This window comes from Lissotriton helveticus, chromosome 10 (assembly GCF_964261635.1).
Source record: "Lissotriton helveticus chromosome 10, aLisHel1.1, whole genome shotgun sequence".
NCBI classification, from domain to species: domain Eukaryota; kingdom Metazoa; phylum Chordata; class Amphibia; order Caudata; family Salamandridae; genus Lissotriton; species Lissotriton helveticus.
In genome coordinates this window covers 1,074,826,739-1,074,852,508 of record NC_136071.1, presented here as the reverse complement: position 1 = coordinate 1,074,852,508, position 25,770 = coordinate 1,074,826,739, and the positions used below count along the sequence as shown (strand labels likewise).

At 41.5% G+C, this 25,770-nt stretch overlaps 1 protein-coding gene across 1 annotated transcript in view; it reads right to left on the bottom strand.

The window, feature by feature from the left end:
• The window catches only part of THSD7A (thrombospondin type 1 domain containing 7A), a 1,031,465-nt gene that overhangs the window by 112,898 nt on the left and 892,797 nt on the right, over positions 1 to 25,770 (bottom strand). Inside the window, exons 15-17 of the mRNA XM_078663785.1 lie at positions 8,233 to 8,366; positions 5,488 to 5,641; positions 2,562 to 2,703 (exon numbers count right to left, since the gene is read on the bottom strand). Coding sequence (XP_078519911.1) covers positions 2,562 to 2,703; positions 5,488 to 5,641; positions 8,233 to 8,366 — 430 coding nt within the window. The remainder of the gene's footprint in view (positions 1 to 2,561; positions 2,704 to 5,487; positions 5,642 to 8,232; positions 8,367 to 25,770) is intronic.

The following is a 25,770-nucleotide window of genomic DNA, read 5'->3' as shown; positions in this document are numbered from 1 at the left end:
CAACAGTAGGGAAAGCGTTGGATAGAATAGGAGTAAAAATTACTACTCCCACTCCAGGGAATGCAACAGTAGGGAAAGCGTTGGATAGCGGGAGGGTAAAAATGACTATTCCCACTCCAGAGAGTGCAACAGTAGGGAAAGCGTTGGATAGCCTAGGGGTAAAAATTACTATTCCCACTTTAGTGAGTTTAACAGGAGGGAAAGTAATGAATAAATCTATTAATAAAAATAAATTAAATATCAATACCAATAAAAAATTAATTTAAATTAATTACCAATTTAATATCATGTAATAATGAATCAATTAGAAATACAAATATATATTAGTTATTAAAATTAATTACCTATAAATAATTAATTAACAACTAATTAATTTTCAATAACATAAACTAATTAGTAATAAAAAGTAATACCAATTAATAGTTAATTAACAGTAAATTAATTATCAATACACACAAAGTATTTTTAATATGTAATTAATTACAATTAAATTACTTCCCACCCTATTCCCCTATAAACCCACAATCCACTACAGACAATAAATTAATACAATCATGGTAATTATCAATTAATGAATTATTACAAATTATTTACCAATTAATACAAGTTAATTTCCAATTAAAAATGAATTAACAATAAATTAAAAATCAATACCAATAAATAAATAAAAATGATTTCTTAATTACAATTAAATTACTTCCCACCCTATTCCCCTATAAACTCACAACCCACTACGAAAAATAAATTAATAAAATTAACATAATTATCAATTAATCAATTAGTAAAAATAATTACCAATTAAAAATTAATTAACAATTAATTCAAAATGAATACCAATAAATAAATAAAAATATGTAATTAATCACAATTAAATTACTTCCCACCCTATTCCCCTATAAACCCACAACCAGCTACAGAATTAAATTACGCAAAAATTAAATAACATAAAATTAATTACTTAAAATAAATTACAAAGATAATTTACACTTTTCACACATATACTAATATACAAAACACTTAAATTCGATATTATTAAAAATTCGATATATTTTAATACCTATATTATATACTTAGATATTTTGATTTTCTATATTTTGAAAATCTATATTATATTACTTACCTTCAATTCGATATTTTTCACCACTATATTGTGTCCATTCGATATTTTGTCCATTCTATATTTTGACTTTGATATTATGGCTATTCTATATTTTGGATTCAATATTATGTCTAGTTACCGGATAGAACAGGTGTTCTTTAATGACAGTTCACACTCTACTAGTCGAATTTAAATAAAAGTGCAACTTTGCTATCTAAAGGATCCATATACAAACTGCATTTCGTTCTACATAGAGCAGTATTATAATAGTAACTCACATGCTACTACAAAATGCTATTCACAAACCTACGTGTAGTGACCTCTGCCACTCCTATCCTCTCTATGCAGAGATTTTCTAGGATGCAAACTGGATCCTATGATGATGGTTTATTAAGGCGGCTGGTGCTTTTTTCCCAATGGTCATATTGGTCCTTGAATAAACATTAAAGATCTACTACCCTTCATGAACACCCTTATAACATCTTCATGTGGGTTCGTTTTTTAACTGTTTCAGCTTGGTCTTTTGGAGGGATTTGTCTAATTACTTTGTGATGAAAAGCAAAGACAATAAATATATTTATTGAGCGCTAACGGGAGAGCGACAACATATTACATTTACATTATAATAGACAACGGTTATAAAAACTCAAATCCACAATTGGGCTCATACGCGGCATCCTAAAGTTCACCTACATTTACTTACTTCATGTAAGTGATTGTGAATGCCAACCAGTGAGTGAGTGAGTAGGTGAAATATAGAGAACTTGTTCAGTACGCTATATCACATTCACTGTCTATAAGCACGGATATCTGAATCAATCAAGTGTTTTATTTGGGGTCTGGCTAACAGGACATGAATGTCCCATCCCATGGTTTTGGAGCCCCATTCAACATCAATTCTCTCTTAATGCAAGACATGCAATAACATGTGGTTTACTCACTTGGACATGAACCAAATTAACAGCATTTCATTTTCTCAAACATTTGACAATCACATGTCCAGAGTGGCCATAATACAAAGTGTCTTATGAGGGAAATCAATAAATTATAATAAATGCATCAGTCAGAGCGAGACAAACTAGAGGATCCCTAACATTTGTGAAGTCCAATCTGTTGGTCCAAATGCCTTGCTCATGCAGGGAACAGGCTGCTTGGCCGGCTCAGTAAGGAGCACGATGCATAAAATATGCTGTTCTTGTCAATGACAATGTAAATGCACAGTAGTTCAACTTTTTACTTTGCATATATCTGCAAATGGTTAAACTGAGCACCAATGGATAGAATCATGACACAGCACTGTGGATGACTGAAACCTCTCTCCAAACATAGCTGACTAACATGTCAATCACAAAGTTAAGGTCGGCTATTAGCTACACCTGTGTGTATTGCTTCACAGTGTAGGATGACTATGTTGGAGACTCATAGGGTTTTTATTGCACGTGTAATAGACATATAATCATACCTGTGACGTTGTAATCATAGTGGTAACAGTTCTTATTCAGACTGCAGGATTCGGTTTCAATGGAGACGTGGCACGATTTTCCTTCATCTGGTTGTCTTATGGGGACAGCTGACCTTTCACGAAAGCTACTTCCATTGCAAGGCTTGGGACAAAAACAAAGAGGTTGGTTAGGATGCTACAGGCAAATTAGGAGAGGCTAGTTCATTGGTGCAAAATGTTTTCCATGCAGACATTTTATTCTGAAGCCTAACTAGACTGTCAGCGTCGTATAGGTGCTGGCAGAAGCTGGATAAACACTGTAAATGGGTGACCTGCATAACCATATCTACCCCAAATATCAGGCTACCCCACCTCAACTGGATGCATCCGCCGGAGGCCCGTCTGCCCGAGGGCCAATGGCAGCACCGGATTAGGCCAACTCTTTTCATGGTAGGCCCTTTGAAACATACATTTAGGGGCTTATTTATGAGCCTTTGTGTCACTTTTACGCCACCGGTGCATCACTTTTTGTTACGCACCAGCAGGGTAAAAAATGCAACATGTTGCGTCATATTTACAAAGTGACGCATCTAGGTAGATGTGTCACTTTGTAAATCCCTGCCCCACATTATACCTGCGCCAGGTATAATGTATGCAGAGTGGGAGTTCTGACTCAAGTAAGCCTCGTAGAAGTGACGCAGTGAAATCTATGAGATTTCACTGCGCCACTTCTAGGACACAAATGCGTCAATATCTTACGCCTTCCTCACAGCAGGCGTAAGACCGATGCAGGTCCTTTCACATGGGGCTTGCCCATGTGAAATGACCGGTGCACAGTCTAAATATCGATTCCCAAATATCGACCCACAGTAATATTGAGTTGGAAATATCGAAGGTTAAGAATATCAAGGTCAAGAATATCGACCCTAAGGTAAGTGATATCGAATTTTATTATATTGATGTAAGTAATATCGAAGTTATTAATATCCATATCAAATATATCGATGTTAGTAATCTCGATGTCACTAATATCGATATTTGTATTATTGTTATGTATTTCATTATGTATTTAACATGTATGTGTTATATGTTTTTTGTTAAGTATTTTACTGGTTTTAAATTATATGTATACTATTTTTATTTGTTAATAATGTTATTTTTAAGTCAATTTTGTGTTTAAGTACCGGAGCGGGTTGTGGGTTTATAGGGGAATAGGGTGGGAAGTAATTTAATTATACCAAAATAATTATTCATTTTTAGGAATTATAAATTTATTTTAATTAATTTTTCCATTTAAGTTCTGTAGCGGGTTGTGGGTTTATAGGGGAATTGGGTGGGAAGTAATTTAATTGTAATTAAGTAATTAATTATTTGTATTTATTGGTATTTATAAAAAATGTTATTAATTATTATTTGGTAATTATTATTGTTTTAATTTGCAATTAATTTTTTTAATTGGTATTCAATGTTTTTAATTGACAATTAATTTTTTAATTGGTAATTACTTTTTTTAATTGGTTATTTATTTTTTTAATTGGCAATTAATATTTTTAATTGGTAACTAATTTGTATTAATTATAAATTATGTTTTATTAATTGGTAATTAATGTTTAATACGTATTTTTTGGTTGGGAAAATCATTTTATTGTTTAATATTTTTTAATTGTTAATCATTTTGTAATAATTAATATGTTTTTGTAATGGATAATATGCTATTGATCAATATGTATTATTTGGTAATTAATATGTATTAATTAATATTTATTGGTATTTATTGTTAATTAATTATTCAATTGTAATTATGTTTTTAATAATTATTAATTGAGTATTTCTAAATGATGTAGTTATTTAAAAATTACATTATTAATTATTTTAGATACAAAAAATATTTATATGTATGTCATAATTAACTTTTACGCTATCCAACGCTTTCCCTACTGTTGCACTCTCTGGAGTTGGAATAGTAATATCTACCCATACGCTATCCAACACTTTCCCTACTGTTGCACTCTCTGGAGTGGGAATAGTCATTTTTACCCCTACGCTATCCACTTCTTTCCCTACTGTTGCACTCTCTGGAGTGGGAATAGTATTTTTATCCCTACACTGTCCAACGCTTTCCCTACTGTTGCACTCTCTGGAGTGGGAATGGGCTATGAGCCTCATGTTACTACTGAGACCCAATGCCTTGAAGGAACCAGTTTTTACCAAACAGATTATTTCACACAATGAATCACCCGTTTATACACTTCCTTTACTTGCGTGTACATACGTGCATCGCATCATCAGGAAAAGCTACTTTATGCAGCACCTGTATTACTGCCGTGGTAAATTACATTTGCGTACAATAGAAATGGCAAAAGTTTGAGAAATGTCGTGGTACGGTTCTTACTTTGAGAAATGTCGTGGTACGGTTCTTACTATCAGATGTTTTCAACTCTCCAATATACTGTTATCACTATTATCACACAAAAAATTTAAAACACGGCTGTGAAAGTCAAAAATCCCAGTCCAAAATTATCATATCACCCTGACACTCAAATGTCGGTCTTAATTAACTGTGAACTCAAAATCCACTGTGGCCATACACAAAATGAAACACTGCCAATCATCAGTAATCTTACCAAAAACAGCAGGTCACATCGAAACACAGCCTTATTTTGGCAAAAAGCGATGCCAGAGACACAGAAGTTTCCTCGTGAAAGACCACAGTGAGAGGGTATGAATTCCCAGCTGCCTGATCCAATGTATGGAATTTACTACTAAAGTTCTGAGATAAAAAATAAACCTCTGAAAATGAAGAAAAATCCCAAAGCTTGTGTACAAAATCGCCAATGAAATTAACGCAAAAACAGAATTTAAAAACCATTGGATATAAATGACGTTTAAATAGGCAACTATGCAGCTATAAGAATTAAAAGTGCCAAGTTGGGATGTTTTTGATTACCATCGAACACTTCGACCACTGGCCCCATTCAGACATGACACAGTCCTCAGGGCATGGTAGCTTGCATATTCTCGATCCAAAAGGCATCTCCTCCGTGTCACACAGGTAATCTTCAACAGTGTCAGAAGGACCATCAACGGTGTTCAGCATGCATCTAGAAAAAACATTGCAATATTGTTATGCAAAAACAGTCCTTTAACACTAAAACAACATATAAGGTAAAGCGCTATACATTGCCTCACAATATGCAGATCGATTGCCAAACTTAGCCATTATAATATATATCATTACTAAGATGACATTGTGCAAGCAATCAGCAAGTGAACCCGAACAAGGCATGTGGAAATCATACAACTATCAGAATGCATTTCTGATTGAAGGAAAGCTAGCAGCTAGCAGCCAAAGGATATAGTATGATGCATGAAAGTGTAGAAAAACATTAAGATCTGTTATGTTCTGAAGCCAGAATATGTACCTACCTCAACTACGCTGAGAGCTGGTTAGGGGTTAGGAGGGTACCATTTCATAGTTATGATTTTCCCCTTGCCTATTATTCAGGTCAATTTCACCTGTTGAGCCCCCACACAGTACCTGGATTGATGTGGCACAAATTACCATATGTGAATGGACAGCCACTGTGCTTCACAGCTTAACAGGCATTGCACTTAGACTTATATAGCTGTTTTTAATGGTCCTAGTGTGTCTTGCCTTTTCATATTCGACCAAACAATAAATATTCGGTGAAAGACGAGAAATTCAGTACATTATTTCTATATGTGTTTTGTTGAATTTCTCGTGATTGGCCTAATTTACCTAACCCCTTTTGGAGTACAGGCTACAAAATGCTGATAATGACCCTGACTATGGAATTTTTCTCTTAGGGTGTGGGGGTAATTTTTTTTTTCTGTGTATTGCCGCCCACCTTTCACTTGTGGTCCTGATTAGGACAATATACGCCAGACTGTCCCCTGTAAATAGAGTGAATAGTCTTATATACTGTTGTAAAGTAGCTTATTAGTAGTAGTAAATCTATATTTACCACTGGCAATAAGGCCACTAACATGGTCTAAGGCTTAGAATAGGTCTCAGAAATGTATTCCCATTATTCCCATACTCAACCCTTGGTAGATTGGCTCCGAGTAGGCACGCTTGGCTTAGAGACACACAATAAAAATCCAACACCAATTTATAAAAATAGGAAATATTTTAAAATGACACCCAAAAGAAAAACAATTCAATGTAGGGAACCAAAAATATGAATTTTCAAAGATTTAGCACTATATAGCACATTGAAACCTATAGCGCCTATTGGGACATCTGGTCACTCTAGGCCATTCCAACCTACTCCCAGTTGAAAGTTATCACTTATTAGTTTTTCACTACCGGGACACGTAAAAGTTAAAAGTACTTGTTCAACTTTTTTAACAAAGTGCAACCTGCCCTATGGGCTACTCACCCTAAGGGTGACTTATATGTATTAAAAAGGAAGGTTTAGGCCCTGCAAAAAGTTTATTTTGCAAAGTCAAAATGGCAGTTTGAACTGCGCACCCAGGCTGCACCGACAGGCCTGGGAAATTTTCAAGAGGCTACTTAAGTGGTCACACAACCAGTGCGGCAGCCCATTTGTAGCATTTACTTTACATGTAGTACAACCTTACTCAGAGCTTACAAGTAAATTACTTTTTTAAATTGAGTGTAAACTTTACCAAGTGTAGAGGAGAGAGCACACACACTTTAGCACTGATTAGCAGTGGTAAAGTGCACAGAGTTCTAAAGCCAGCAAAAACGAGATCAGCAAAAATGGTGTAGTAAGGCTAAATGTTTGGGGAACGACCACCCTAAGGCTGTCAGGTCTAACTTGTACTTAAACAAAACTTTTGGGAAACTATGCAAAATTATGTGTAGTTGCACAAAATGCAATTCTCTAATTTATCACTATCAGGTAGATGCATCAAGCATTTTTGCGAGTGCAAACGGTGCGAATCGCAAAATTCAGCCGTTTGTGCCCGCAAAAATGACATTTGAGATTCATCAAGGGTTCATGCACTCGCAATTTAAGAATTCGCAAATAATTGCGAGTTCTCAAATTGCGATTGCATTAAAGGAATCGCAATTTGCGATTCCTTAAATGCAATGCATGAACCATTCCAAGATTGCGAATTCGCAATCTGGGGCCGCTATTTACCGCGAAGTCAAACTACGTGGTAAATAGCAAAAACTTAGAAATATGCACTTTAGTGCATTTTTCTAAGTTGTATATTATGCACACACATGTCCTTAGGACATGTGTGTGCGCAACACCAGTGAACATTACCATTTCAGGGGTGCAACAGGGTGTCCTTTGGACACCCTGGCACCCTTGAAATCGCGGCACATTTGCGATTCGCTAATTGCTAATCGCAAATAAGGAATGACTCCCCATTCATAAGCCATTCCTTATTTGCGATTAGCAAATAAGGAATCAGTAGGAATCGCAAATAACATTGCGATTCCTACATGCATCCCGTTTTGCGAGTCTTTAATAGCGAATCCTTAAAATTCGCTATTAAGGACTCGCAAAACATAACTTTGATGAATCTGGGGGTATATTTTGGCTCTAAATGCGCCCATGCTTCAATCAATTTTTGACACATGAATGAATTTTGTACTCATAAAATAATGCAAAAAATGAAATTTCACCCAGGCCTAATAAATATAGTAGTCCCGTTGCACAGTGCAGCAGGTACATCATGAACATGCCATTACCTCACTTTTCTCGTCTGAACACCTTCCCCACAATTATCTTTCAGATTAACATTGGTGACTTTGCAGACACTCCATGGCTCAGTAATCCACACGTGCTGGCTGCAGTCGCTGTGGCATGGAACCACCTCATAGACCTAAACGATAAAGAAAACCTGAGAATATGGCAGGTAGATCGTGAAGGAATGATTGCATAATTCTATGTATAGTGACGTCACATAAACAAAGTAGAGAAATAAAATAAAACGTTGCACGACTACTATTTTCATATGTACTCCAATCAAAAGTTTGATCTTCATAGCCAACATTTCCTGGTATGAATTTGCTTTAGATAATGAAACAGACATTAAAATAATATATATATATATTTTTTTAAAGCATGTATTGCAGGTTAATCTTTTAGGGAGGCTAAAATACTTTCTAAGCAGATCACTTCCTGAGGTGGTCATGTTATGTGAAGACAAGGAGGTAGATGAAACGTTTGAAGAGCACCTCATCAGGTGTGATGCGGGAGCCCGACACCTGGCGCGGGGCGCGGAAACACCGGCCCACTCTGAATCAGGCAGAGTGGAAAACCATACGATATTTCCGTTCCACCTGACTCCTAATCAAGGCCTCAGTGTTGATTTAATTTCTGCAATTAGTGCTTGAGAAACATAAGAAGCTTCACAGCAAAAGCAGCACAATCACATCTCACTGATAATGTTTCAAAAACTGAGATAATTAAAATTGGTATGGAATTTAGGGATACACGCAGCTATTCAGAGTGCTTAGAATGCTAGCTCTGTCCGTGTATCTAAGCTCCATGATTTTAAGAAGCAGGGACATAGAGCAGACGGAGATAATTGGTTTTTCTTTAGTACTGTTTAATATTGTGCTTTTGACACTTCTATAGACAAGCCTAAACCATATTATTTGATATGAGAAAAATTCAGAAAATGCATAAGATTTTGGGATATTTTCTTTGCATAAATTTGAGGTGAGAACCTTCCATCTGTTAACTTTGCTTTTCACACAATTTTCACACAATTTTCACACAATTTTCCACACTGAGGGGCAGATCTACAAGCCCCCTGTGCCACCAGTACATCACTTTTTGTGACGTATTGGTGGCGTATCATACTGCTCCATATTTACAAGGGCAGGAAAAGCCACCTTACACACAGCAATTTTTGTGAAAGGGGCATTCCATGGGTGCTGCTGTGGGTGTTCTCAGCAACACCCATGGAACGAGACACATTTCCAGATTAACAAGGAATCGTAAGTCTGGAAATGCGTGTGACTGCTACGCCTCCCCAAGGGAGGGGTAGAGAGGCACAACAAGAAGAAATCTTTTAATTTCTCCTAGTTTTTCCCTCTTTTGATGCGTGCTTGATTCTACAGAACACAGTGAAAGAGGAAAATGCCTGTAGTGATTGTTTTTGTGCAGGAAGGTTCCCCTTCCTGCACATAAACCATCTCCCCATGATGCAGGCATCCTTGCACCATGGTGCAATGGTGCCTGAGCATGGCAGCAATTCAGCCGCGGCCGGTAGTGGGAGTACCTGCCGGGCAGTGACGTGGGGAGCGGGAGGGCAGGGAGGGGGGTAGTAATGTATGGATTACCGAGCTTAACAGGTAAGTAAACATATAAATAAATAAAACAAATTTCGTTTTGAGCACTGCCTCACTAAATGGGATGCAGTGCGCGCAACAAAATTCGTTTTTTATTTATTTATATGTTTACTTACCTGTTAAACTCCGTAATCCATACATTACTACCCCCCACCCTGCCCCTCCCCCTCCCCACGTCACTGCCCGACAGGTACTCCCACTACCGGCCGCGGCTGCAGCAGTTTGTGCGCCAGCGTAGGGGGAAGCACAGAGATGCGACATATTTTTGTAAATATGTTGCATGCCTGTGCTTTGAAAGTGACTCAGAGCGGCACAGCCAAATGGCTTGCGGAATGCACTGAGTCACTTTCATTGTAAATCTGCCCCACAGTTTTTCTCTTGTATCCAGCTTGTATGCAGTTTATTTTGTTCAAAAGTACACCATTACTGTCTGATAACTGTTGCCAATGTTCAGATCTGCATTTCCAATTCCCTATGAAAATTAACACGCACTACATGAACTAATATGATCTGTATTTTAGAAATCATTGTAATTGTGTTTGGTTTGAAGAAATATACCCGCACAAACGCTATCTCATTCAAGAAAAAATAGTGTGCATTTATGCATATATATATATATATCTTTGTTCTCGACTCACACTACTGGAATTTCTCTCCAAGAGACGAGGCGAACCCAATTTCGTGCTGAATATTTTTTATTTCATTTTCTTGCCCAACACCGCAGCCATGACACGTTTCGGTCCCCCTTGGACCTTGATCACATATATACATATCCATACGTATAGAAATACTACATAAACACAATCTCATTTAAGAAAAATAGTGTGTGTGTGTATTTGCATATAGATATACAACATGAATGCTGTCTCATTTAAGAAAATTGTGTGTGTGTGTAACTATAAGTCTATCTATCTATCTATCTATCTATCTATCTATCTATCTATCTATCTATCTATCTATCTATCTATCTATATTTCTATCTACATATAGATAGATAGATAGATAGATAGATAGATAGATAGATAGTTAGATAGATAGATAGATAGATAGATAGATAGATAGATCAAACCAAGGTATTGTCTCCTACATGAGATGTGTTGAAGGGATTCTTCCTCGCCTGAGCTTTAACGGGTTCCTCACATTAATTATATTCATAAAAATAAATTAACAATAAATTAAAATGCCATTGTGCCGACCTGCTTTGGTGATGACAGCTCTGTAGCACAGCTGATTATAATTTTACATGCGCACAATTAATTTTGAGGTGAAAGATCACCAGTCATTTACTACAGGGTTTCTTACCTGAGCCTGGAGCATCACGAAATGGAAAAGAGTAACAAAGAATTATCGGGGAAGAAAAACAAAACACAGATTAGATACTTACAAAAATCATATACTATAAATTACGCATATTCCAATAACACATTAAAATAAGCATTTCTGCATCAAAAATATTCAGTGGCAGTACAAAAGTTACATTAAATTTAGCAATTTAATTTAACTTTAATTTAGCTTGGACAATGTCAATTGTGTATCATAATACAGACCCCAGTAACATCTAGGCTTTATGTTGGTTTGTGACTAGGATGTGACACTTCAGTTGTATACCTCTCTTGTCACTATCTGAAAGACGGGTTAGAACTGCATAGTTGACAAAGATATATATGCTTTAGCAATAGTCACAATGCTTGAAGACATCTTATGTCGAGGAACCGGGTTGGAGTGGGAAAGCAAATGTGCCTATATGTCCTGGCATCTAAATGAAAAAGGCCCCATAGGTGAATGAGAAAGTTGAACAGTAAACACGTGGCCCATGTTTGCAAATTCGCAGGTTTTACTTGTAAAGACATGCCTTTACACGAATTTTTCAAGGTAGGAAGACTGCATTGATTTGAACTTGCTGTAGGCAATGTTTGTTTTAATATCAGGGAAATCAAAGGTAAAAAGGAGCCCATCAGACCATAAAACAGGCCCACAAACAGCAAAACAAGCATTTGCAATGCAATAGGTCTCGGATTTACGCGAGTTTAAGCTATTGGCATTGTAAACGGCAATGCCTTTTATTTATGTTTTAAAATCCAAAACAAAAATAAAAGGCATTGTTATTTACAATGTCAATAGCTCAAACTCGCGTATGAGAAGAATGTTCCTGTGCTAAGTTATCCAGGATGGTATATATATGCATAGCAGAGTGTGCCGCCTGACTGGCAGTTTGCTGCTTCTGTCCTTGCATCAAGGTATGTAATACAACAAGTAACATTACCCCTACAGTAAGCCAGGATTATTGGCTTTGTCAATGAATGTTATTTGCATAAGATAAAAAAAGAAACAACTAGGGCTTCGGTGTATAGAATATTGAAATTGCTGAAGTTCTAAAATGATGAGACTGTGAAACTATACCCATTTCTTTGAAGTTACATCCTTGAGAAGGGTGGTTCTGCTGCAGAGGTAATTTGTTTTCCCCTTCAACGGTGAGGGCAAAAATGAGAGCCCGTCAGGGACCCGTTTCAGCACCTGCTTTTTAGAACGGGAGGTGTAAAGCACCGGCAGGACCTTGCCCACATAAAGCCCCGGGTATTGTGAAGAATCAGGACTGCACCTGGAGCTTTAAGATGCAGCTTCGAAGCACATGGGTGTAGGGTCGGACAGTTTAGAGGACATGAGTTATGGTATGTTGTGTGTCCTTTCTTTCAGCACAGCTCCTCCGCCGCAAATCAAACCCCTGAATTGAAAGGCCCACGGTTGAAATGCTGCGCACCTCTAAGCCAGTACATTAGCCGCCCTTCTCCAGAGGCGAGTTTGTGTGACTGTGTCTGTCCTCGGGGTCTTGTAGTTCTGAAAATGTTTTGTCTTCTTGTGCCTGTCCCTAAAGCGTATACTTACTATTCATTTAGCATCCATATGCAGCGCACTAGCATCCAGAGGCTCGTAGGCGCTTTACATAAAAACATAACACTAGATCGTGTTATGCTTTGAAAGGATAACAATAGGATGAGAAAGTAAACAATAAAAATTCATTAGAAGGCAATGGAGAAGGTTGTGGGTGGGGAGGGGTGTGGGGAGGGGCGCTCTGGGGTAGAGAGTGGGGAGGGCCGGGAAGGAATAACTATAAGACAGGTGAGATGATACATCGAGAGAAGAACAGCAAGACGAGAAGGCGAACAGTAAAACTTCAGCAGAGTGCAGGAGGAGGTAAGAGCAAAGGAAGAAGGGGAGAAGGAGACGCCATTGAGTCCCAGAGGCACCATTAATTGAGTCACTCATTCTGGGGGCTGTCGCCTGTTATAGTTACCCAGAAGCATCAATCCCTACAGGGAAAGGCTGCCCTTTCCAATGCCCCCGGAAATAATCTGTACTGTTGTAATCATAAAGTCCAAGAGGTGAAATGCTGAGACCCCCTACGCCAGTCCACTGAGCCATGCTTTTGTAGAGGCTGTCCGGCACCCGTTTCACAAACCACAGAGCTATGTAGGTCTAATGATGAAATGCGTTCCTTCGCTTGTGCCACTCCCCTGTATCTCTTGTGCCCGAGAGATTAATTCTATGTACCCCTGACACTCTCACTTCTAGAAGCAAGATGCCCCGTGCCCTATACCATCCCCCTTACCCCCCCGGTAAGTCCTCATGTACCTGCTCCAACACCCTGGTACTTCGGGCCCTCAAGGTGAGAAGTTCCGCATCACTGAGCCTAAACTTTCCCACGCCCAGAGCTGCAGAAGCGCCTACTGCCCCCACTGCTCCCTGCTGTCAGCTCGGAGAAGAACAAGGCCACGCGATGGCCATCATGAGGGAAACGCGCACCCTTGGTCCATCGAGCCTTCTGGGAGAACATGCGTGTGCGCCTGCCTCTAAAAATATTATAATCTGTGACCTTCCGCCCTTCTGTATTTAAATCTGCCTGTAATTAGATGACAGCTAATCAGGCCGCGTATCACCTCGTCCTGCTTCACTGCGCGTGCTGTCTCTGCCTCTCTTTGTCTCGCATGCGCACAATGTAAGGCATCGCGCGCATGGGAGACAAAGAGTGCGAATTTGCCCACCAATGAGATGGCAAACAAGCACTGAAAATGCAATTGGGCTCATATTTACGCAAGCCCTAATGCATTTTACACAGAAGTGCAGGGGTAAAAGAAGGCACTAATGGGGTGAGGTGGGGGTGGTTGTGGTGTAATAAGTGACAGACTACGGGAGGGAATGAGGAGAGGCATGGGAACAAAACAGTTCTTCTAGTAAAGGGGCTGATAGGCTCGTAAGGATAAAAATGACGACATGGCCGCCAGGAGGTGGGATTAAGAAGCCAAGCACCAGTGAGAATGCAGGAATTTTGATTCAAGCCAATACAAAATAGGGCTGGAAAGTGGGCGGAGCTTCCCCCACTATACTGTATACAGCATCTTTCTGACGAGACGGCGCATGCGCTGCCTAGTCCGAGACCTAAACAGACAACACACCGACCTAAAAGGCCAGCCCTTTGGCCCTTGGCTGAATGCCCTATTGGTCAATCTGAGTCTGTTGAGGAAGTATTAAGCTGTATATCTACATTATACATATAAAATAAGAAAACAGAGCCTTAGCTGGCTATATTCAGGACATTTTATCCTGTCTGCACTGAGGTCCAAATCATCGCAAGAACCTCAAACAAATGTCTGCAGGTGGGGGGGCGTAAAGGTCTACATTGTCTATAACCAGTCCCTCAAAGTATATCAGTGCTTTCAGGAGCTACAGTGTTAGAAAATGTTGCGGTGCCATGAAAATTGTTGTACCCACACTAATAAAGTTCTCATTGCAAGTTTGTAAATTCCTATTATGGCGGAAATGAGAACTTCTGTGTGGTTCGAGATATACGGGCACATACATCATTGTCAATTGCATTCGCAAACGGTGCGAATCGCAATTTTCGGCCGTTTGCGAATGCAATTGACAAAATTGGGATGCATCATGTTTTTCGCAAACTTAGAAATCGCAATCATGTTGCAATTTCTAAAATTGCGATTGCATTTAAGAAATCGTAATTTGCGATTTCTTAAATGCAATGCATGAACATTTTAAATTTGCGAATTTCGCAAATAGGGTGAGGTAAATTACCATGAAGTCGACCTTCATGGTAATTTGCGAAAACTTTCAAAAATGCACAATAGTGCATTGCTGAAAGTTTAACTTTACACACACACATGCCCTTGTAATGTACCCTTGACATTATTGTCTTTTATATTTTTCCCACGAGAACCAGATCTTTTCCCATTTTGTGGGGCACCCTCTACTTTGATAGACCATTTTCTCAGCCTGTTGGCACCAATCTAGGTCATTTTCCCAGTCCCTAGCCTTCGGGAGACCAGTGTTTCACCACATTCTTGCAATATTTTTCTTAGTCACACCCGAAGCCAGCATGAGCCAAGTTTAGTGTGTGTGGGCCAATTTGTTTACCCTCTCGCCCCCAGTAGGTGCCATTGTGCTTCCACCGGAAGCTGCTGCCCCACCACCCTGGTCATTATCCGGGTTATTACTGTAAAATAATGCTGTATTTTGGGACATGCCCAGATGATATGAAAGAAGGTTCCTACCTACCCGCAGCCCCTGATGCATTGGTCTGTGTCACAGTGACCCAATCGATGTTGAAGCATTCTGGGGGTGTACGATCTATGCAAGGTCCAGAGTTGGACCAATTTGAAATTCGATCATATGGCAATCTCCCTGGGGGTCTGAATGGCCTCATAATCCAAATGTCCCAAGTCTGTTTCCAATGCCTCCCTCAAGGGGACCAGGTGATCCGGGAATTATTGATGATCTTATGGTCGCTGAGTGAGACTGCTTTATCTATCATCGGGTCAAGCAATAGTCTGTCGTCAAGTGGGGAGTATTCGGTATTGCAGCACATGTCTTAACTGGAGATAGCGTAATCGTTCCGAGTCTGCCATCTTGTATTCTGCTTGTAAGTCTTCGAAAATGAGCATGGCTCCCTTTCGACAAATGTCCCTGAGGCGATCTATGCCAATGAGGCTCCACTTACGAAAGCCCTGTAGGTATCTCACTTCCTTCAACAGGTCACTTTCCCAGAGTCGGGACTGCTCAGTCCATTTAGCCTCCCACTCCAACAGCTTTGTGACCTCTCGCTAAGTTTGCACCACCGCCTGCGTGTACGTTGGCAGAGACTTCTCAAATTTCCTGCAGTATAATGCAGCCCGATGGACACCAGTCCCCAAAGTGAGGCAGTCTACCCGATATGCGGGCTCGGAGAGGGATGTGAAAACTCAGTCATTAACAGTGATGAGTTGAGATGCCAGAGAGTATTTCCTGATGTCATGGACTGCCAGTCCACACTCATAAACCCAGTTCATGCAGTGCTATGCACAGGTGTCTCCTTCCCACAATAGGCTACGTATTAATGTTATAAGGTGTCATTTAAATGCAGGAGGAATGGTATGGGAGTGCGTTTTTAATTTTGTCTGTAAACTCAGTAGAATGTTCGATTTTGGACATATGCCAAATCTTCCATGCATGGGTTTGGCTCCTTTCTAAGACATATACATTTTAGAGTGTTTAGCGCACCTACCCTTTAAATTTGGAGTCTTTCTCTTGGACTGATTCAAAACCAACACTTGCAGTTTAAAGTCAAAACCTTTCTCCCGTTGCTATAGTAATGTGCTAGAAACACATTTCTCATTTTTACTACTTCACAAACAATTTTAGAACATTTCTTGTACAAGTTTGTCAATCTCAATGAACCCGATGTATCAAAACTATTAAAAAAACTCCATGTTGAGTTAAAACTCAGAGCCTCATAGTACTAAGTGGCCCAGGGAGAATAATGTTTTTGTACCTGCTTTTTGCAGCTGTTTCTTTTTGATCTTACAGAGGGACCTTCTGTTGTGCGGTCTCGCCTCTAAAATGGATCAATATTGTGCACTTTTTGAACTACATGCTCCAAAGAAGTGAGATAATTTACAATGGAATGTTTCCACAAGTAAAAGAGGGCGTGGCTTTGCTCTCTCTTGCATATTATACTTTACAAAGAGGCCATTAAATCAGCCAAAGCTTCTTACTACAACACACGAATACAAGAAGCATCCAATTCAGCCCGAGAATCCTTTTCAATCGTCAAAGAGCTGACCAAGGTCCCCACCACCTCTCCCTCCAACACCCCCAAAGTTGACAGAAGTAATGAGCTAGCTAACTTCTTCAACGAGAAAATCACCCGAATTCTGACCTCCCTCCCACCCCCCAGCTCCCCTAGCCTCACGGAAAGTAGCACCTCCCTCGAACAGACTGAAAGTATCTGTCGTCCTTTGCTTCAGACTTTCCGACCTGTCACCCCCGTAGAGGTGGAGCGAACCCTAGTAAAAATGAAAAGTGGATCCCCTTTGGACCCAGCCCCTATAAGGTTCCTCAAGACTGTAGCCTCAGTAATTGTGCCTATCATTACGGACCTTATCAACTGCTCGTTTACCCACGGAACCGTCCCTGACAGCTGGAAGAGTGCTGTGGTCAAAGCACTCTTAAAAAAACCCCAGCTAGATCCATTGGACCTGTCCAACTATAGACCAATATCCCTACTCCCGGGCATCAGCAAAGTCACCGAGAAACTGGTAAACATTCAACTGTCCCAGTTCCTTGAAACCAATAAACTGCTCCGACAATCCCAAACCGGATTTCGCCCAGGCCATGGAACGGACACCGCACTCCTTGCAGTTATTGAAGAGGCAAGGGGCTTACTAGATTCAGGAGGATCAGTGGCAGTGATCCTCCTGGATCTAAGTGCAGCCTTTGACACGGTCAACCACCGTGTCCTTCTGCATAGGCTGGCAAATGCAGGACTTACCGGGACAGCTATCAAATGGATCGAATCCTTTCTTACAGGACGCACTTTTCAAGTGTGGGACGACATCCATCACTCATCCACCCTCCCACTCACCAGCGGCGTCCCCCAGGGCTCTTCCCTAAGCCCGACGCTTTTTAATGTCTATATGGCCCCCCTCGAGGATGTGGTAACACCATTTAACATCAAAATGGTGAGTTACGCTGACGACACCCAACTAGTCGTCTCCTTGTCCCAGCTGATTGACCATCCTGAAAATCTAACTAACTGCCTCATAGATATCCACAACTGGATGAATGACTCATCACTGAAATTGAATGGGACTAAGACAGAGGTAATGCTACTCGGCAAGCAATGGACAACTATCCCTCCTACACTATGGCCCGATGTGTTCGGAGAAATTCCCCCCCTAAATCTGAAATCAAGACACTCGGGGTGTGGCTTGAGCCACAGCTTACGATGAAAACCCATGCAACCAAAACCTCGGGCATATGTTTTGGACTCATGCGCACGACCCGTAAAATCCTGCCCTTACTCCCACCTATGTCCAGAAAGCTTCTTATCCAGGGTCTAGTGTTGTCCCGTCTGGACTACAGCAATCTGGTCTATCTGGGAGCCCCCGAGGCTACCATCACGAAACTCCAGCGGACACAGAACGCGGCAGCACGCCTGATTACCAACACCCCCTCCAGAATATCTGCCAAGCCAGCCCTCAAAACCCTTCATTGGCTCCCCGTGCGCCAAAGGGTGCACTTTAAAGCAATGTGTACAACACACAAGCTTTACAACGGATCTGGTCCAGCGATCCTCAGTAAAATGATCACACCTTATACAGCAACTAGATCACTAGGATCTCAAAATGAGAATCTAGTCTGCATCCCCAGATTCAAAAAAGCCCGCACAGGAGGTCGACAATTCTCCGTTCAGGCGGCTAAGGGCTGGAACGCACTCCCTCGTGCCCTCAGACTGGAATCCAACTACCTTGCTTTCCGCAAAAAACTAAAGACCCATCTGTTTCCCAAATAACTCCCTTCGACCGCCTTCCCTCTCAATAGGACTTCAAGCTACATAGCGCGGGGATGTCCTTGGGTCACCAGGCGCTTTAGAAATCGCTAAAATAAATAAAATAAATACATAAATATTACAGAGTGGATGCAAGGGTAAAAAAGCTATTTTGACCTGTCACCGAGTTAGGGCAACCTAAAGGTGCACATTGCAATCCCAGGGACCAGCCACGGCCAGTAGTAGGTGTAACTGCAGGGCGGTGACGTAGGGAGGGGGAGGGGCAGGGTGGGGGGTTGTAATTATGGATTACGGACTTTAACAGGTAAGCAAACATATAAATAAATAGAACGAATTTCGTTTCGCGCACTGCATCGTATTTGGTGATGCAGTGCACACAACGAAATTCGTTTTATTTATTTATATGTTTACTTACCTGTTAAAGTCAGTAATTCATACATTACAACCCCTCACCCTGCCCCTCCCCCTTCCTACGTCACCACCCTGCAGTTACACCTATTACCGGCTGTGGCTGCCAGGGACCCCCACGGACAGCCACCCTTAAAACTGAGACCAGGTTAACCATCTGCATCAATACACAGACTGATAGATTAGCAACTTCAAACAGCCAATCCTCCTTTTGACTGTTATCTGTGGAGAAAGTAAACTTAGACATCTTTGGATGTTCACAACTTTTACTACTGAGAGAGCGCAATTTGGGAAAAATTGTAGAAGTGCACCATATTTACAAGCACGTTGTATTAGTCTAGTAAAAATTATGTAGGAGTGTCGAATTTATAGAGTGCAAATACATAAGAGTGTTTAACTAGAATAAGAATACATATATCAGTGTGAAAACCTAATGTAGAATTGTGTAGAAATGTTAGATGATGTTGGAATCCTGTGTTATGTGGCTGTTGGAGGGGAAAATGTAATTCTGCTAAACGTGGAGATGTGTAGGCCACATGGCAGTTCACAGGAAACGAAAGATGCTGTTACACTTTCATGTGACATGGATTTTAATGTTATTGTGGTTCAAAGTATTGTTGATTATAGAACTGAAATATATGTTTTATAGAAGTGTTTCATATATTCATTTTGTGTAATAAGATAGAATACTGTTTAGATAAATAAGTTAAAGGTTTGCAGAGTGCATAGGCCCGTTTCATGTAATTCTAATAGGCCTAAATAGACAGAAGTCGTTTCTTTGATCTGCATGTGCTCGTTAGAGAAAGGTCGTGTTAGGCACAAACTGTGGAGCCTGCTCTATGGTTTACGATTTAGAAGATACGGTGGAGGTCGGAATTTGGGGCCCACAGTACAAGTGTCAGTTTGCAGGTGCGAGGGGGTTTTAATCAAGAGAGTGATGAATAGACTTTTGTCTCGGGAACCAGGCACAGGCCTGAAGGAGTCTTCAGGAATTTCCTGGGGGGCACCGGCCTGCCGGAGAGGAGCCTGGGAAGCAAGGTCAACTCTAACGAAGGGTCCAGAGGAGTATCAGCACAGAACATACCAGAACCAACACCACGTGAGGGGCGTCTCTAAGGGGCGTTTCTATTGTAAATGTGATTTTGTATTAGGGACAGCACCCCTGGGTGGAGTTAGGGCAGATGATCTGAGGAACCTAAGAAAGCGGATGGGTAGGCAGATAGGTTAACTGCGAAACCTCGATTCATAACGAAGACTAAGGGAAGTGTGTGATCTTCTTTGGAAGTCACCACGGCTGACACCTTTTTAAGTTAAGAACTTGTTAAGTAAGGATGTCACTTAGTCTAGTGTAGGGACAGTCTAACCTGATTTTTTCCTTTCTGTAAATGACTTCCAAGCTACAGCTTGTGTCTATTCTTGCAACTTTAGTGATTCTGGAATTGGTTTTGGTGATATTCTTCTGCCGATTAAGAACATTTAGAAAATTCCTGTTTGTATTGATACCTGTATATCTTTTGAACCTTATTTTGAGATGTTTGCATCTCCAGTTAACTTTGGCTTTGAAATAAACTTTTAAAACTTATTCTTAGTAAGTGGTTCTTTAGAGTGGTGTAAGTCCTTAACTGTTTGACCTAGTAGTGGATTGCCTCTTACTCAATGACAGGTACCAACGGTTCAGTCGACCTGAGTTGGGATCTAGATCTATAACTATAGACCAGAAATCCCGTGTTAACAGTTGGTAGCAGAGTGAGGATGGTTACCGTCTTGAGGAAGGTGATCTAGACTAGGTTAAGTTTACCCCAAGGTCCCTAGAGATCGAGAGGTGGCCTGCCGAAGAAGGTGCTGACGGTGCGAGAGAAAAGCAGCAGAATCGGACGAGAGTGAGTATAACAAGGGTCATGCGTTGATAAGATTGCGGTGTTTTGTGTTGTATTTGTATTGTAATGTCATGCGGAGTTGAATGCCTGTAGAGTGATTGAGAGAGGGTTGTGAGCGCAAGCAACCTGGTAGACTGGTAAACTGGCAATCTGGGGAACGGGTGAACCGGTGAACTGGTGAAAATCTTAAGTTCGGGGCAGAGCTTAAGTGGTTCGGGTGTATCGAACATCCAGAGTAGTTGTCGACCAGAGTAAGGGGGTCATGAGGTACCATTGATCGCCCGCAGGACCGAGATAGGGGGAATGCAAGAGTGAGTGTGTGGGTAACGGACGCAGGTCGAAAGTTACCGTGTGCAAGTAACCTATCAGAGAAGGCGATTGTCTAGACGTACACGGAAAGACATTTCGTCAGTTAAGGTGACAATTACAGTTAGACTGTGGACGTACAGTCAAGGAAAGTGATCGCTTGGTCGGAAGTAATCATTTTTCAGAGTATGAATGGGACGCATGCATGACCGCGGAGACGAGCTGAGAAAGGAGGGGAACTGCTGCGAAGGGGGAGAGTGACGTCAGCTAGAGCCGCGCTGTGATAGGGCGGTTGGTGTGACGTCGGCTAAAGCCGCACTGTAATAGGGCGGTTGGTGTGACGTCAGCGAGAAGCCGCGCTGTGATAGGCCAGTCAGCGAAAACCGCGCTGAGATTGGTGGATTGTCATCAGGAAGTAAACGAAAGCGGAGAAAATAGAAATTTTGTAGGTTTTAAACATGAAGTGTTTTAAATGTTTGAGAGCGATCTTTAAGAGAAAAAGAAGAGGATCTTATTACGGGGAAGAGGCACCGCCAGAGGGTACACCACCTTACTATATGTCAGTGAATGTTGGGTTGCATACTATACTGTGGCTTGATACTTGGAGTAAGATTACAGAAGGGAATGAGGAACTGACTTTTCCGAAATACGTAACGTTTAGACTAGAGGTGTTAAACCGGCTGAAAGCAGTCATGTCCTCACTGAGACCTTTGCCTAGACCAACACAGTTTGAGGCCCTTAACGCGTGGATTAGGGCGGCGCACGACAGGAGTCAGAACAGACGCCAGGAAAGGGTAAGGCGATCAGTAAGGGCAGTGCAAGATGCCAAATGGGATGAGGAAGCCAAGAAATGAAGGGTACAGACGATTGAAGTGGATAAGTTGTACCCAATGAGAGAGGTTACAGGAAAAAAGAAACCCATTGAAGTGGATGACGAGAGCGAGTCGGAGGATGGCCTAATAAATAGATTGCTGATAGATAGACCGCCTCCGGACAATAGGGAGATAGAAAGTACGGAGCTCCCAAGGGAAGATAGAGTTGACATAGAAGGGTATAGGTCACTTCGTATAGCGGATTGGGTACCTACCAAAGATGAAGGGTCACTTCAACATGGTACTGTACAGAAGGTAGTCGGAAGGGTTGCGGTGCAGAAGATGCCAGCAACCGAGAGGGCTGAGTCTTATGAATTGCCAGATGCTCTTCAAGTACCCGTTACCATAGGTCCTATACGGTCGATTTATCACCCAGAGAAAGGGAAAGAGGAAGAACAGGTACAACTAGACAGAGAAAGAGTAGAGATGGAAAGAAGGAATAACACGACAAATGCCTGGAGGCAATTGCCAGGACCGATAACGTGGAGCACCCCATTGGATTCAGCAGGGGGTCCCGTAACAGAGCAGGGGGGTCAGAGAGGACCGATGGACCTGAGGGGACCACGGCCGAAATCTTTCAAAGAGCTGAGGGCTGACTTGAGGGAATGGGATAGGTCCATGGAAGCACCGAGCAACAGGTCAAGAGCAGAAGCTGAATGGGGAAGTCGAGGAAAAGGGACATTATCTCACTGCGGGCTAGCGAAAGCAGTCAAGAGTGGGATGGTAAAAGTCAGGAGAGTAGAGGAGTTACACGTCATATTGACGGAGGGAATGGGCAGGAGCAAAGAGGCAGAAGTACGGAGTGTGGGGAGACATCTCGTCTCATGCAAAGTGAGGGAGACCAAAGGACACAAGAGTACAGAGATAGGTTTAAGTGCACTAACCACGCACCTGGTGATAACGTACAGCACTGGAGTCGTGGGAGCATAGGGAACAGCGAAGGATCTTGCCATGTGTCGAGTGATCAGAGACCACCGGCAAATGGTGAAGAAATGGGGAATAACGGAATGCCTTACCATGCACCTAGAGAAATCAGGCAGGATGGGAATTGTGGGACTATGGGAAATAGGAAAGTGTTTCACTATACACCCAGAGAGGATGGAACTGCATGGGACTTGGAGAGATGGGAGCAAGGGAGGACTCCCCATAACACGCCTGAGCCCAGACGTAGGACTCAGAGCTGTGATGGGAGAGATGTAAATGGACTCTCTAGAGATGGCATACTGAAAGCTGTGGTGAAAGCTAAAAGACTCGATGTGACCAGCTTAAGATCTGATCTGGACGATATAATAAATGGCACATTATCTTTAGAAAGGACTGACTTGTACGAACAAGATGAGTTGCTGTTTATAGCAAAGGACATCACTCGAAAGGCAAGAGCAACTCATGAGAAACTGTCTGAACTGGCAGACAGGTACATGGTAGATTTCTCCAGAACCAAGGCATTGCAGGGTAACCATAGGTTGCATTATTCAGATCAGGACTTAGATGAGAGGAGAACGACTGGATTAAAAACACACATAAGAGAACTGATCACAGGAATAAGAGCATGGAGAGATCTGGACAAATGGGAAGAGAGGTGGTCCAAAAAGGGAACTGTTAGGCGAAGCGTGAATGCGATGTCTCCGGAGGGAAGGCTAATGCAGATGGAGGCATTCCCTTTGCGAGAAATAGCGAATGGGAGTTATGTGCACGTGCCCTGGAGTAGAGGAGATTTAGCTGCATTTACCAACTCATTTCCGAAGTTAAGGGAGAACCCTGTAGAGTGGTACAAGCAGGTAGAGAGGTTTGTGAAGATCTCAAAGGTATTGTGGATTGATTTGAACACCTTGTTTGACATTGTGGTCCCAGGAGACTTGTGGATAGCATGCAAGGTTAGTGTCGAATGGCCAACTGCAGAACCAGAAAGGGATACTCGTACTAATGGACCGTCAGAAAGCGTAATGTTAAAATACGAAAGAGTGATGACTTGGCTGAAAGAGAAGGTGCCACCACAAGATATAGACTGGGTAAAAATAGACCGAACAAGACAGGAACCCAAGGAGACAGTTCATGAGTACTATGAGCGATTGCTGAAAGCATTCAAACAATACAGTGGACTAGATGTCATGGATCCCAAGGATATAGGACAGTTTGTATCAAAGTTCGTTTTGGGGTTGAGACCTGATATTTGTTTGATGATTCAGCAACATTTAATTTGTTGGCAAAACAAACCATTGGATGAGATTTTGAGGTACGCAAGGTATTGCAGTGATGAAATAGATTCCAAAGCAAAGAAATTAAAGGAGAAACTGATGATGGTGCAGATGCAGTCAGCTGGAAAGGGCGGACAGCAGCAACAGGGAACAGGGACAATGGGACGGAAATCAAATAGTCAGAATAAGAACAACGAGGAAAGTCTGAGGCCTAGAATAGATTTTGCTACATTGAAGAAAACGACAAAGTGCCACCAGTGTCACCAGGTGGGACATTGGAGACGCGAGTGTCCCTATAACCCTGAAAACGGAGAACTAGAAGTAGAGGAGGAAGTCCAAGAGGTCCCAGTTCAAGGGGTAACCATGTCAAGAAGTAATGTGGCCAAAGGGGGGACTTCGGCTCCACAAGCTCAGTTCCCGCAGCCACCAAGGATTACGACAAGGGGAAAAATGCATCGACAAATGGCTCTTTTTATAGACGAAGGAGAGTGTTACTACGTTGATCCATTGACGGGACAACGTGTAAGTAGAGAAGAGGACTGTACCCTCGGGGCAGTTCTAGAGGTGGATCAAAGAGGACCGTTTGTTGAGGCTGAAGTGGCAGGGTGTCCTACAACATTCTTGGTGGATACTGGAGCTACTCGATCAACCTTGAGATCGGCAGTGGTTCCAGATTTACCAATGTCGGGGGAAACAATATAAGTGGTAGGAGTAGCAAATAGGAGAATGACTAGCCCTTTGACGGAACCAGTGTCAGTGAAAATAGGAAACTACACCAATGAACACCAGTTTGTAGTATGTGATTCAAGTCCTGTGTGTCTGTTAGGAAGGGACTTATTGTGCAAACTGAACTGCACAATATACTGCACACCTCAGGGAGTGGAGGTACAGACTACTGACGATGATGCTACCTTTAAAGTTACAAATTCGAGAACATGCATAGAACTGTATCCTACCCTGACTGTGGAGGACCTTCCTTGGGACTTACGAGATGCAGTGGCATCGGAGGTATGGGATTTCACTGGAGAAGAGATAGGATTGATCAAAGGAGTAGAACCAGTGAAGATCATGGTGAAACCAAATGATGAATATCCAAGAACGCCTCAGTACAAACTGACCCCGGAGACGATTGCAGGAATAAAACCTGTAATTGACTCTATGATTCAACAGGGAATACTGAAGGAGATTGTGGGTAGTCCATGCAACTCCCCGATTATGGGTTTACAAAAACCTAGTGGGAAATTCAGCATAGTACAGGATCTTCGAAAGATTAATAACATAGTTGTTTCATGTTGTCCAGTGGTACCGAATCCATCAGTGATATTGTTTCAGATACCATTCCAAGCTGAGTGGTTCACAGTGATAGATCTTTGTCAGGCTTTCTTTTCAATTCCATTAGATGAGGAGAGCCAGTACCTTTTTGCTTTTAAACT